The sequence below is a fragment of the Onychomys torridus genome, chromosome 23 (genome assembly GCF_903995425.1).
Source record: "Onychomys torridus chromosome 23, mOncTor1.1, whole genome shotgun sequence".
NCBI classification, from domain to species: Eukaryota; Metazoa; Chordata; class Mammalia; order Rodentia; family Cricetidae; genus Onychomys; species Onychomys torridus.
Window position 1 is genome coordinate 55,391,801 of NC_050465.1, and position 15,300 is coordinate 55,407,100.

A 15,300-nucleotide genomic window follows, 5' to 3' on the forward strand; every position below is an offset into this window, starting at 1 on the left:
ACAGGAGACCGCAGTGTCCAGCATCAGCATCCAGCTCTAGAGGATTAATAAATCACAATACAGAGCAACTCCATGTGCACAGATGTGTGTGGCAGGTCTGAGAAATTTTGGCCCTCAATCATTCCTGAGCATAAGCAACATCAAAGTTCTCAACTATATATCATAAGACCTCCCTGTCAGTCCTTTGCAGCCACTTACCTTTCTAAAGAAGTGCTTAATAATAGCTGGTGCATCTGCCATCATATTTTAGCCTACCATACCAAAAAGCAGGTACTTGAGGAACCAAGGAATAGAAAAGAACTAGGAAGAGGGAAGAGAGGGTTTGGAGGGAGGAAATGGGGGATGCTTGAAGAGAAGCTACAGCAACACTGGAGAAGGTAGCTGTGAGGGTGATGGCATCTGACTGCCAACAAGTAAGACAGAGATACAGTTTCAGTGGAGGTTGAGGTAAGGGCTGCTGTAATCACATCAAGTAGAATAAAACGGTAAATTCCCCAACAGCTGCCTGAAAGGACTGAGTCAGCCACGAGATTAAAAGACTGTTAAACGGGTAATACTGTAGAAATTTTAAATGGAAAGCAATGTTAATTTCACTTCATAGATACACCATGCAATGGATTTAAAACATGAGTACATTTTTGTCAAATATACCATTTAACATTAATATGGACTGTTTAGACTTCAAAGTTAACAACAAACTACATTAATTCTTTAATAATATACTTGGTATTGCAGAATAAAACTACCTTCAAATCAGAGCATATTTATATGCACATTTATTAAAAATATCTGTAAGGAAGCAATTATACGAGAATCCTTTTGAAAGCAGTGACTATCTGAAGGCACAGGCGTATACTACCTAGTCTAGTAATCCTCCCAACTCCAGTACTTACAGTCAAACTTGAGGAGCCAGCATCCATTGAGAATCCCCAGCATACACTTCAGAGTACTTTGAGCCTCACCATCAGGCACAATGACATGGGTTACTAAGACACAAAAAAGCAGTAAGGAGAAACCAAAGTAATTCCTTATTGTTCTATAACCAGTTAAGTCTATTTTATTAACTTCCACTTAAGTATTCATCAAAGCCAACTTTTATATGAGTATAATGTTGCTTTTATTCAGTACTTTTTAACTTAGCCATCAACATGAAAAATAGATCGCAAAAGCATATTAACAAATACACGTTTTTCAGTTATTTTCAAATTATTTGTGGTATCACACTACATTATACTTTACTAATAAACTCAAATCTCTTAATAGTGTTCTATCCTACAATATGTATAAGGCTTAACTTTACAGTTCCTGTTAAGGATGTAGTTGTGTGGTAGTGCACTTGACTACTAGCATGGAAACAGCCTGGGTTTATTCCTGGTACCACAAAAACAAGTAAAATAAACACTTTACATTTCTTAAGTATATTAAAATTATAAAGTATAGAAACATTTAAGATTACAAGATACAAAATATATAACCATAACCCAATGCTCAAAACATATGTAATCAAAAGTTGTTCTTCAAAGAGACTAACTTCAATTTATTTTATACAAAAAAAGAAAGAAAGAAAGGAAGGAAGGAAGGAAGGAAGAAAGGAAGGAAGGAAGGAAGAAAGGAAGGAAGGAAGGAAGGGAGATCAAACGTCTCACCTGTACTGTCAAACTCGGCACATTTTTTAGCTTTAAGAAGTGCCTCAAGTTTGCTGAGCATTTTCTGCTGTTGTGAAGAAAGTCCACTGCCTATGAGCACCAACGGCCCATTCCTTCGCTGTCCAGCTGTCACCTGTTAGTGAAAAATGGAGAGGAACCAGGGTAAAAACACAGAAGGAACCCAGAGAGAAGGCACACACCATGGTAAAAACACACAAGGAACACAGAGAGAAGGCACACACCCACTAGAAAGGGGATTTATTTTTATGAATTGCTTTACTCCAGCTAATAATCCATAGTAATTCCTACTGAATCAGTACCCATAACTCTAATACTCAATCCATTTGAATAACTATCGTTCTAATTATTTTCCTCCCAAGTCACTGTCCGTTGGAACAGCTCTCTCCACACGGGCAAGCTTCTTCCCCTGATGATGAACTGGATTCCTGTAGGGTTTTGTAATTTCATTCTGGCCCAAATAACCTAAAACAGCCATTAAAAATGACCAATTTCATATCCCTCTTCCAAAGAGTTAAACCACACTTGGTCCACTCAGTTTAAGCTAGGATGATTTTGAAAATTCAGCACTGATTCTGAAGAAAACGAATTTTGATGCTGAAACAAGAAGATGAACATGGACAAGCGATGGAGAGTGGGGAAAGCAGATCCACAAACCAGAGGGAGTTCCTCATAAGAAAGACAGGCTGAGCTACAGAGACTAGTGTTTTCAGCTTAACATCTACCCCCAGCACTTAGAGGAGACAAAAAGCACCAGTGAACAGTATGAGAGATGAGAAGAGATAATTCAAGAACAGGTGGAGCATGTAAAAGACAGAACAAACAGGACTAGAATCAGACAAAAGGTGCCTGTGAAAGAGGAGGTGATCCAGAGAGGAACATGCAAATCCAGCACTACTGGACTAAGGCCAAGTCACCACATGCACCACAAGGCGTAGGGCCTTCGAATGCAGTGGAAAGGCGGGCTTTCAAGTGCTCTGCAGAACATGCAGGAACAGCAAAGGCACAGGCGCCACTGCAGTTCGGCAACCAGGTAAGAGGAGGCTAGGGTCTCAACACGAACCTCCCATGCATAACAGTGCGAGTTCATCCCTAGACACATGGCAGCTCAGCTATGGGGTAAATCTACAAACAGCTGAACTCAGTTCATTCACACTAAAGTCAATGAGTAAGTACACAAAAATACCACAGTAAGTTTTTCAATGACTATGCTTGGCAATTAAGTTTAGCCAGTTAAACTTACTCCCTTATGCTTCTGATAACAAAGGTTTGACTAGACACACAGATATTATCACATTTTCATATAAATGCCTTACTAGTTTCTGTAAGAAAACATAGCCAAGTCCAAACAGTATGGATTCTCTATAACACAAAACCAGTTCAGTATATTTTTTTAAATTGTTCAATTACAATGATATTAAAAATCAATTGTCAGAAATTCTTCTCCATTCAATAAGTGCCATCAAAATAGCTCTGCAGAGAACACATTGCCTCTTGATTTACATGACTCCACTCTAGCTAAATTAGTTCTCGGTATAAAGTAGGAGTGAAAATATATCAATTCTAAATATAGCAGATACTACTATTAGTGCCAAGCAAGGGAAGTACCAAAGTGGGTCAAGCATTCTCCTATCTTTTTTCAATTTGCATAGAATAGAAAAACTGGTACTAGCTTCTTCTTGTTAAGGAATGCTATAATAAAACAAACGGCTGCCAGAGTCACATGTCCACTTGGGACTGTACATCATAGGGGCTGTGGGTGTATTTCAAGTAAGGGGATCTCAAAGTCATGATGCTTAAAAAAAACCCAAACATAATAACTTTACTTTATAGAGAGAGATTATGTTTCTTGGCATTAAATAAACTCAAAACGTAAATTCAACATGGTATTTTTCTTAGATAAAATTGTTACTATTAATAAATTTCTCAAACTAGTTGGGTTAAAGCATCTAAAAACAGTGTCAAGAAGATGGCTTTGGGGAAGGAGGGGCTTGCAGCCAGGCCTGACAACCTGAATTTGATCCCCCGGACCCACGTGGTAGAAGGAAAGAGTAATTCCTGTTGACTCTGGCCTCTACATGTACATACGGTATGTACCCATCTATGAACACACACATTCACACATAAACATAAGCAAATACAATAAAAACTTTTAAAGAATCAGGAAAGAAAAGATACGGTCAATAAGACAAAAAGACAGCCTACAGAATGGGAAAAGATATTCACCAACTCCACATCGGACAGAGGATTGATCTCCATAGTATATAGAGAACAAGAAATTAGACATCAAAATACCGAACAATCCAATTACAAAATGTGCCAAAGAGCTAAACAGGGAATTCACAAAATAAGAATCACAAATGGCTGAAAGATATTTAAAGAAATGTTCAACATCCTTAATCATTAGAGAAATGCAAACCAAAACGACTCTGAGATACCACCTTACACCTGTCAGAATGGCTATGATTAAAAACACTAATGACAGTCAATGTTGGAGAGGATGCGGAGCAAAGGGAACACTCCCTCCACTGTTGATGGGAATGCAAACTTGTACAACCACTGTGAAAGTCAGTATGGCAGTTTCTCAGAAAATTGGGAATCGAACTACTTCAAGACTTGGGCATATAGCCAAGGAATGCTCAACCATACCACAAAGATACATGCTCAGCTATGTTCACAGCAGCACTATTTGTAATAGCCAGAACCTGGAAACAACCTAGATGCCCATGAACTGAAGAATAGATTAAGAAAATGTGGTACATATACCCAATGGAGTACTACTCAGCAGAGAAAAACAATGACAGCATGAAATTTGCAGGCAAATGGATGGAACTAGAAAAAAATCATCCTGAGTGAGGTAACCCAAACCCAGAAGGACAAACATGGTATGTACTCACTCACAAGTGGATTCTAGATAGAAAACAAAGAACAGTCAGACTGCAACCCACAGAACCATAAGGCTATATATATGGCATGGAGGACCCTAGGATGACTGTTGCTTATAATAAGATCTGGTATTACTCAATTACTGAGCAACCCTCAATGAAACATTACACTATTAAGAACAATGAAATTCCTCATAGGGTTTCTGAGCGCTGAGAGCACCCTGTGGCTGCAGCGGAAGCCCAACATGGCAAAAATCTATAGGGCCTTTGTGAAAACCTCTCCCCTTCCGATACCAATGGGGATTGAAAGCCCAATAGGGCCAGCTTTGGCAAGCATTAACATAAGCCTAGGAACTGCAGCCATGAGGTTGGATTCTCCAGAAGGTAATGTATGGTAACTGCTTTTTCTTTTTTCTTTTCTCTTTTTTCTTCTTTTTTTTTCTTTTCGTGGGAGGTTTATTGAGAGGAGGGGAGAGAAGGGGCAGGGAAGGGAATAGAGACTGGTACCTGGAGATGAGATTGAAGGAAGAGAAAGAGACAGAAGGTGTACAAGGCCCCCTTTTATAAGGAAACATAGTGAATGCCCAGGGGGTGCTCTTAGTGGCTGCAGCTGAGGATATATCCTGACAGGACCCCAAGGGCAGGCCAGCACAGATGCCTAAATGCCAACATTCCTTCCTTCTGTTTATTATAAAAAGGTGAGGAGTTGGAAAGGGGTAGCAGGTGAGGCAGGGATGAGGGTGCTGTGTTCTCAAGAATGCTTCCTGATGGTCTGGGGGACATCAATCATCTTTGGGGGACCTGAGAAATCTGGGCTGCTGGCCATGTCGTGAGGTAGCTAGCTGGACACTTCACTGTCCAGGCTCTGTGGAACCATCAAGCTGTTTGAGGTGGATCTAAGTCGACTCCCTGGAGCTCACAAAAACAATCATCAGTGTTGGATGGAGAGACCCAGCAATTCGTTAGGTGGGAAGAAAGTAGGGCTGTCATTGGTGGGCCAGGTGCAGGGTCCCAGCATGTCTCAGACTGAATCTAAATCTCAGCACCAAATGTATTTTTAAACTAGCAGGGAAGGAGTCACACCATACAACAGGGCCCACGTGGGAGGTTTATTGAGGGGATGGGAGAGAAGGGGCAAAGAAGGGGCATAGAGAGGGGAACAAGAGTGAAGGAAGAGAAAAAGAGGTAACTGCCTTTTCAAGTATGTTTGAGAACGTGTCACCCAGACACCTAGGAGATTAAGGATCACACTGAAGATCACTTACCTACATTTAGTAACAGTAGCACGCCAGCTAAGCATTTTCATTCTCACAACCCTATTCATGCTGGAGCAGTACCTACTTCTCAGGAGTGGCTCTGTGCAACATTTTTTTGGCCTCCTGAAATTCATTTAGCCCCCTTTGAAGATTCCTTAAAATTTGTGAGTCTGAATGTAGCCATTATGAGACCATTAGTTCTACTCCTTGTGAGCTGCCTGTTTTTCCTTTATGGTTCTTAGTTGCTCTCTTGCAGAGCTGCCAGCTTAAATCGTACTGGGATTAAGAATAAGGGGCCTTGGCAGTTTGTGTTCCTGGAGTTGTGCCCATGCCAATGGATACCCACACGCTCCAGAAGAGATTTTGACATCACTGCTGCTGTTGTTGCTGTTATAACAGTGATGACCACCGCTACTACTGTTTCTGGGATTGCCATTTCATAACTGGTTACTACAGCTAGCACAGTGGAGACCCTGGCAGCAAAAGTAGCTACCACAGTTAGTTAATCTTTCATTCTATTGGACATGACAAATTTAAATCAATAGTTATATACATTTCAATTGGCTTTGAATGTTATAAACTTACATACTCAAGTTCCATTTGCTCTTGGGATACCATCTTACAAGGACTCCAATTTGCACTAAGGCTCATTAAGGAAGGGAATGGCTCAGCTGCCTTTAGCCTACCAGCTATGGGTGGGTTAAGACTTCTGTTGGTCTTTTCTGTGTTGAACACACAGATTGCAAGCCCAGCGCCACTTAGAGATCTTTGGCAATAGTTAACTCTGCAGCTCTCACACAATTGAGCCTGTATGATAATGGGTATTCAGAGATGGGTAATTCCTGGGGGGCACTCACCAACCTAAGACAGAGCACCTGTGTGGCCTGGACAGGTGTTTCCAGGGTAAGGTGACCTGCTGACGTCCATGCAACCTAAGTTAGAAGCTCATTTTTTTTAGTAAAAGGTGGGGACCTGTAGGTCCCTGGCCCCCGTTTTGGGTAACTGTTGTCTTGCTTAGAGACCTTGACCTTGATATCCTCCCTATGCTAATTCCCTGGGGGATTACACCTTCCTGAATGCTTAAGGGAAGCTCCTTGTCTGTGTATCCAGCATATTGGGCATTAATAGCTTAGATGCAAGATTGTAAAACACCAGGAGCAGGGGGTGGGGATTTAGATTTAGCTTAATGGTAGAGCAGCGATTGCCTAGCAAGCGCAAGGCCCGGGGTACGATCCTCAGCTCCAAAATAAAAACATCAGAAGCAAACTTCTGCCCTCCAGGGTTCTCCCATATAAGCCTGTATTTAAGACCTCCTCCCCCTTCAATAAACAGCATTCAAAAAAAGAAGAAGGAGGAGGAGGAGGAGGAGGAGGAGGAGGAGGAGGAGGAGGAGAGGGGATCAAGATCATGATGGGGAAACCCAGAGATAGCTGACCGGTGCTAGTTGGAGCTCACTGACTCTGGACTGACAGATCGGGAACCTACATGGGACTGAACTAAGCCCGCTGAATGTGGGTGACAGTTGTGTGGCTTGATCTGTTTATGGGTCCCTGGCAGCAGGACCAGGACTTATCCCAGGTGCATGAACTGACTTTTTGGAACCCATTCCCTGTGGTGGGATACCTTGCTCAGCCTTGATACAATGGGGAAGGGCTAGGCTTTCCTTCAACTTGGTATGCCAGACTTTGTTGACTACCATGGGAGGCCTTACCCACTCTGACGAGTGGATGGGGATAGAGTGGGAGAGAGATGAGGAGGCAGGAGAAGGGGAGGGAGGGGGAACTGGGGTTGGTATGTAAAATGAAAAAAATTTTAATAAATAAATATATTTTTTAAAAAAAGAATCAGGAAAGACTAGAAAAGATAAGCATTCTGGCCTAAGGGACCATGGGCAAAGAAGTCTCTATATGAACATAGCAGGAAGCTTTGGTTAACACCAGAGGTTGCTTCTCAGCCTCAAAGCAGAGCCACCAAGTTTTACTCATAACATAGTTCTGAATTAAGCTGCAATGACTTACTACCTCTACCGTCTGCTTATTACTCCTCAGAACAGCTTGCAATATAAATATAAATATAAATATTCTAGACCTACCAAGCAAGTGTACATAATGTGGGGACCAGCTTGAAAGTTTGCTCACAGTCAACACACCTGTAACTGAGCACACAGTACTTGCCACACTATTCTCCATGCAAAGACCTGTTGCAGTGAACCAGTCCCTGCCCTCACACAGTTTAATTCTAATGGGGGAAGAGAAAAATCAACCAGTGGAAGAGCATGGTATCATTTCTTAATTGTATGGTAAAAGGGAATGAGGGAGTGAGGTGCATCAGTGGGAGACTGCTATTTTTAATAAATAGTCCAGAGCTGGGGATGTAGTTCAAGGGTGGACTGCTTACTCAGCAAATACAAGGTTCTAGTTTCAGCCAGGTCTGAAGGGTGTAAGAAGTAGGACAGAGGGGCCCTGGCTTCTCAAATCCGTTCTTAGCAAAGAAAATAGCTAAAGCTTAGGACCTGAATGGGAACATACATGATAGACTACAGACCTAGCTAGACAGCAGGATTGAGTGAAGGGAGTCTGGTGGTAGCTAGGGGCATCACATCCTACACCTTAGCTCTTAATGACTGTACGTATCAACCATCTCCACTTAAACAGACTTGTTTATCATACATTAGCTTCCTTAGCCACAAATCACTAAGAATAAGTAAGACAGGCCATGGTGTTGCCTATTACCCTTCCAGGCAGAAGCAGGTAAGTTGCAAGTTCCAGGCTATCCTAGGCTACATAATGAAGGCCTGTCTCAAAAACAACAAAAAGAAACAGCAAAAAAAGTCAGTGCCACATGGCATACAGAAAGTGTATGTTTCTTAGATTTCAAAATAAAAATCCTTTTCTGAAAGTGATTACCATAATCAGACTCTAAGAATACCATAAAGGGGAAGTGGATCCAGAGATCATCGGCCAGGCCCCAGGTGGAGCTCCCGGAGTCCAATTGGCGAGAAAGAGGAGGGATTGTATGAGCAAGAATTGTTGAGACCAATATTGGAAAAAGCACAGGGACAAATAGCCAAACTAATGGAAACACATGAATTATGAACCAAAAGCTGAGGAGCCCCCAACTGGATCAGACCCTCTGAATAAGTGAGACAGTTGAATAGCTTGAAGTGTTTGGGAGGCACCCAGGCAGTGGGACTGGGACCTGTCCTTAGTGCATGAGCTGACTGTTTGGAAACTGTGGCTTACACAGGGACACTTTGCTCAGCCTGGAAGGAGGGGACGGGACCTGCCTGGACTGAATCTACCAGGTTGAGCTGAATCCCCAGGGGAGTCTTTGCCTGGGAGATGGGAATGGGAGGTGGGCTTGGAGGAAGGTGGGGGCGGGAGTGAGGAGGACAGGGGAACCCATGGCCGATATGTAAAATTAAATTAAATTATATAAAAAAAATCACTTAAATATCTTTAAGTTTAAAAAAAAAGAATACCATAAAGGTCTCTGTATTTCTGACACATTTAACATAATCTATGATGACAACTTAAATGTACTATGTTCTGGCAGGGAGTTCAAGTATAAATGAGTAAAACAAGTACCAATTTATAAAGTATGGTGGAACTGAATGAGAGCTGACCTAAGACGTAAGAAATCTGAGTTCTAACTGGTCCATTAAAAAAATGTTTAATGTCTGGTTAATAATCCTGGGCAAATCATGACCTTTCTAGGTCTCAGTTTTCCCATTCTTAAAAGAAAGAAATTAAAGTGCTGACTTCTAGGTCCTTCTCATTTCCCAAACTATCATTTGGAACACATTTATCAGACTGCAGTCTAAAACAAAAGATAAAGGGTTCTCAGGGTATAAAGGTAACTACCCATGATAGCACCTACGACCTCACCAAATTATAACTATCTCTGGCTCAATCTGTAACTAAGCATGGCATCAGTCACTACTGTACTGCCCTTTCTGGACAAGAAGGGCTCTGCAGAACAGTCACGGCTTCATCTCAGCCCGACACGAGCCAGCAAAGCAGCCTGGCCTGAGTGAGTGGAGCCTGGTATCGGTTAGAGGTATCACATCCCAGATGTAAGTTACCTCTTAACAACTGCACATGACCTACTACCTCCACTGACACAGATTTATTTATCACTCATGAGCTTCCTCAAGCACACATCAATCATTAAGACAATAAGGAAGTTGGTCGTAGTATTGCAAACCTGGCATCATTTGAACAAATACAAAAATCCAGTGAGTTCCTCGAGTCTGTCTCTTCCTCTCCATCCTCAGCTCACTGCCCTCACCCATAATGTCAGACCCCAGGAATCCTAGACTTCACCACAGCAGCCTCCACTCAAGCTGAGTTTCTTCTGACTCCAAGCTATCCTGCAGACCACCGTGCTCCAGGTATACACACATTGCTGATGCCCTATTAAATCTACTAAACACATCCCTATAGGGAAGGTAGGCCTTTCATAGGCCGACCCCAATCTAGCTTTCACTCGAAAACTACTTGAACCTTCCTCATGCTCCTTGCACACTAACCCTGTAGTTCTTTACAATTCCAAGAACTTTTTGTGCCTCCTTCCCTCTGTTGTGCTGGCTTTCCACACAAAACCCATTCTTCCCATCTTCTACGCTAAAAAAAAAAAAAAAAAAAAAAAAAAAATTCCAGATTTTGCTCTGGTAGCCCCCCTACGAGATCTGCCCCATCTCTATCCCTCAATACCAAATACAGTATGTAGCCCGTTCTAAGCAATAAAATGTAAGAAAGGCCTCAGTGAGGACTTCAAGAAGCTGCTTTCATGTCTTCTTCCAGCTGGGCCCTGTCACATCTGGAATTGAGCAACCAACCTACAGACACAAGGATACACATGTAACACCCGAGCCACTAAATCAAGGATGGCAGGTAAAGGGGAAAACATGGTTCTCAATGCAGTCACAGCTGCCAGTGGGATAATCTTTAGAAGTCAAATGCTCCTGATTACAAGTTTTCTGTCACTCTCCACAGCAGCACCCATCAGCCCTCTTTCCCTGAGACACCTTCTGTCACCTTCTGGAAGTGAGCTTCCGTGACTCTGCACATGTTATAGCTTTTGCACACTTCATTGCTTTTATTATATATTACAATTTATAACAAACGTCTTTATGTTTTTATCTTCCACTTGGCTATGGGTTCCCAAAGAATGGGCCTTTTTGTCCACTGTGTCTCTAACTTGTACCTTTTATTAATTCACAGGTTCATATATCCAACTCCTACTTAACAGCTCCATCAATGGGTGTAAAATTGGCAGAGGACGAAGGGCCCCTTTCCAAGGCCAGCAAAAGGCTCCAGTGACACTAAGTGTACTCCTTCCCCTCCTGTCACAGAAAGGCCAAGAAAAAGTACTGCTGGGAAAAACACACTCTTTCTTTCTCACAGACCTCCAGTGCTATTCACTGAGTTCACATCATGTTGGCACTTGCCTGTCACAATCCTAAGTGCTATTATTTCTTCCACTCCTGCACACACTCCACAGATTCCCTTTTGTAAATCAAAAGAACAAACGCTCAGACAAAATCCAACTCCTGTCTCCCCTGTGCTCGCTCTGAAACCTTTCAATGGTTTCTAATCTCAGTCTCTCTCTATCCAGTGTTTACTACCTCTGTAACCTCCAAGCATGCCCATTTCATCTACTTGAGGGTCTCTGCTATACAATGTCTTCCTGTGGCCACCTGGCTGCTCCCCATCATAATTCAAGTTTTAGTTCAAACTGGTTCTTAAAAGGCAGTGTCCTGCGGGAGCCTAGCACCTCCACCTAGCTACACAATACAAAACCACCCTGAAAGCAATTGTGTACCCACTTCTGAAAGGATTGCATTTATCAATTTGCATATTCACAGACCATTTTTTTCTCTACCTCTTACTGGCAAGCAAATTCCTTGAAGTAAGAGTTGCTTTAGTCAGATTCATTGTTGTATGAATGCTGCCTAAAATGCACAGGGTTCAATAAATATTTCTTGGTACATGTATTCTGATTGTGCCTTTGAATCCATAGTAGTCAGTACTCTGGAAGGGCTCAATAATTGGTGAATAAAGGCTATTTGCTAACTGGAAGTTTTTCTATTATGTTCCTTTCATAACCAAGTTCAATAAAAGATATAAATGTCCCAAAGCTAAATCCATACTTACAACTGAGCACTGGCTAGTTGAGAATGATTCATTCTTCTCTGGTAGCAGCAATAATGATCTTATATTTTCATTGTCTGTATAATCCACAGGCCGTACACCAAATATGTTACTGGTAAAAGAAGTACAGATGTGTTTAAGTAAATAAAATGTATAACTTCATTCTTAACAAACAGACGTACTTCTAGAACTATTTTTCCTTAATAATACACAATTGTAACTAAAGTGACTTAGAGCTCACTTAGTCATAAAGATCTACTATCAAAGGCTACTGAATTCAATAAAGAAGTAAAGGAACCTCCATTCCCTAGGGATTCAGCCTCCTACTGAGAACCCAGGGTCCCCTTAGCTCTTCCCAGCAGCCCCTTTACCCTTTCCTTCTACCCCATCTCCATTCCTCTGTGATGCTGCGGACCCACAGAGACTCCCAGTCTCCACACCAGGTTGGGGCTCAGGTGAGCAATCTTTATCCCCCTTCCTGTCCTCCATTAAGGTCTCTCCAGGTTTATTTACCCTTAGTCTCCCTGCAGCCTATCGACAGGAGCCCCTCCTCCTGGCAGACACCTCCATCCCCCTGAGGCTGGGCCTCTTAACAAAGACCCAGGTTCCCCACGTACTTTCCTGGGGCCCCTTTCAGCCTTTCCTTCTACTCTCATCTCTACTGCATTGAGACTCGCCACCAACCTGTGGAACATGAGAGACCCAAAGGCTCAGAATCATGTCCTATCAGGAACTCCAGAGCCACCACATTTAGCCAGGACTGGGAGACTCCTCCCAGCCCATCTCCATCCACTATATAATGGACTTGGGTGGACCTAGTTTTCTGGAAAATGGAAGACAGCAAGAAAACACAAATAGAAAAGGAAGAAGTCAAAGCATCCATCCTTATGGTCTCTTTTAGAGGTGTGACCCTAACGCAGTGACACTGGGAGACTTGAAAACCCACTCTTGTCATTACAGGTCATATATTGTCACTCAGGACAATAGACAGACAAAACTAATGCTGCAGAGAAGTGACATCATAAATCAAATGGACATAGCAGACATTTACAGAACATTCTACCCAAACACTAAAGAATAGACTTCTTTCTCAGCAGCCCATGGAACTTTCTCCAAAACTGACCACAGATTATGACACAAAGCCAACCTTAATAGACAAAAAAAAAGTTGAACTATCACTAGGCACCCTGTCTGACCACCACAGGTTAACACTGACTATCAATACTAGAAACCACAAAAAAGTACAGACTCTTAGAAGCTGAGCAACTCAAAATAAAGGGTCAAGACAAAACCAAGAGGGAAATTTAAAACTTTTAACAATGATGAAAGTTATAATTTAATAATTATGAAACTTTTAATAATGATAAAAATGAAAACACAGCACAGCCAAACCAACAGGACGCAAAGGCTGTTCCAAGAGGCAAGTTCATAGCACTAAGTGCTATATCAAAAACACCAAGAGATCTTAGACTAGAAACTCATCGGCACACCTGAAAGCTCTAGAACAACAGGAAATTAACACCTAAGAGGGGAGAACAAAGACTAATTAAACCCAGGGCCGAAATCAACAAAACAGGAACAACAACAACAAATACAAAGAAGTAATGAAGCAATGAAGCAAAACCTGAGTGAGTGGAGAGACAGACAGGTGAACTCTGGGAGGGATTGAGGGAGGGGAAATAATATGACCAAATATATTCTCTACAAATGTTTTAAATTAAAAAAATTAAATTTCTAAATGGAAATATGCATTTTGATACCAATAATTATAGGAAGTATCTTTAACAGAATGTAACTTACATGTGAATTTTTCACACTTCTGTATTCTTTGTATACATATTTTCATTTCCTAATATTTCCTAGTCATTAATCACCATGGGTGAGATTCTTTCATGTGCAAATACCAATCATTTACCAGAGCTATTACAGGTGCTACTGTCTATCTATAAACAAATACCAATTTAGATGCAGCCATAGGAAAGCCACCAGGAGCCACTATAAGGAAAACTGTATCACAGAATGAACAATAAAGTAATGGATAGTGGACTTTTATATATGTGTATCAGTGGATACATTGGGGGGGAAGAGGGATGCATGTGTGTGTGAATTCAATCTAGTCTAAATAAATCATGGCCATTGTAATGCAAACTAGTGTGGTTCAGAGAACAGCCTGATGTAGACTTCTGAATGCATACATCTTTACAAATCACAGTATAATTTACTAGAAGAGATTTCAGAGATCAAAGTACAACTCCATCATTTCATAGACTATAAAACAGAGCAACAAGTTCCAATGACCTATTCAGGTCACATTTGCCTTGTATACTCAGGAACAGTCAATACAGCCCATGCTTAACAAGTCCATTGTAAATAATTTGTTAAAGCTACAATACTTGGTCAACCATTCCTCTTCTTTACAATTTGAGAATATTTTAAAATATATTTTAATATACTACATTGTGGTATTAAGCTTTCAAAATGAAATTATCTTTTGTAATCTCATATGATTTTTACAGATACTTCTGTGTGTGTGTGTGTGTGTGTGTGTGTGTGTGTGTGTGTGTGTATAAAATATATTCTATTAAAGTTCATGAGGGCTGGGTATATAGCTCAGTGGTTCATTACTTGTCAAACATGCACAATAATCTAGATTTGATCCCAAGCACTGAAAATAAAAGTGAAAATACAGTGTGTTAAATGGGAAACAAAATTATTAACAAGGTACTATTTCAATTTTATAAATTTAATTGAGTGGGAGAAAAACATCTTAAAGGAAAAAGAATGAAACGTCAAGGGAAGAAGGGAAGTGTCAACTTTGATGAGTCGCAGAAGTCACACACATAGGATCTAAGCCTGTCTGAGCCAATGACCTTAGGGAAAGCTATTAGAATGGCATCTTGGGAAAGAGCTAGTGGATTAAGATAAGAAATGAGCCACAGCAAATCTCTCATGACAGTTCTTCATGAGCACCAGGCTCAGTTGCTCTGTCTTCTCTCAGCAGCGCCGAATGAACAGGGAGGAGGCTGCATTCTCAGGGCCCCTTTATGCCCAGGTCCACACCATGTACCTTTCCCTGGCCACTGTTTATAGTTAGAGCAAGTAACGTCAGAGCATTTCTAAGGGATCGCATCCACTCTCCTGGTGACTTCCCAACTGCATACTTTATTAAATTCTACTTACTGCCTTCTCATATGCATATGCTGCTATAAATGACAACCACAAAATAGAAGCCTGATCTGAAGAACCAAGACTAATTCTTAAACGCACTGCAAAAATGAATAAACAAAGTCATAGTACATGTTTTTATTAAAAAACACACACATAGCATACATACAAGGAC

General features: G+C 41.3%; 1 protein-coding gene across 5 annotated transcripts in view; it reads right to left on the minus strand.

The window, feature by feature from the left end:
* Bard1 (BRCA1 associated RING domain 1) overlaps positions 1–15,300 on the minus strand; it is a 72,237-nt gene that overhangs the window by 18,473 nt on the left and 38,464 nt on the right. For 4 of the 5 annotated variants that reach the window (XM_036173482.1, XM_036173480.1, XM_036173481.1 and 1 more), the window contains 3 exons: positions 11,964–12,072; positions 1,647–1,779; positions 894–986 (listed from right to left, as the gene is read on the minus strand). The exons of the other annotated variant lie outside the window; for it this stretch is intronic. In XM_036173482.1, the coding sequence (XP_036029375.1) occupies positions 894–986; positions 1,647–1,779; positions 11,964–12,072 (335 nt within the window). The remainder of the gene's footprint in view (positions 1–893; positions 987–1,646; positions 1,780–11,963; positions 12,073–15,300) is intronic. 5 annotated transcript variants of the gene reach the window in all.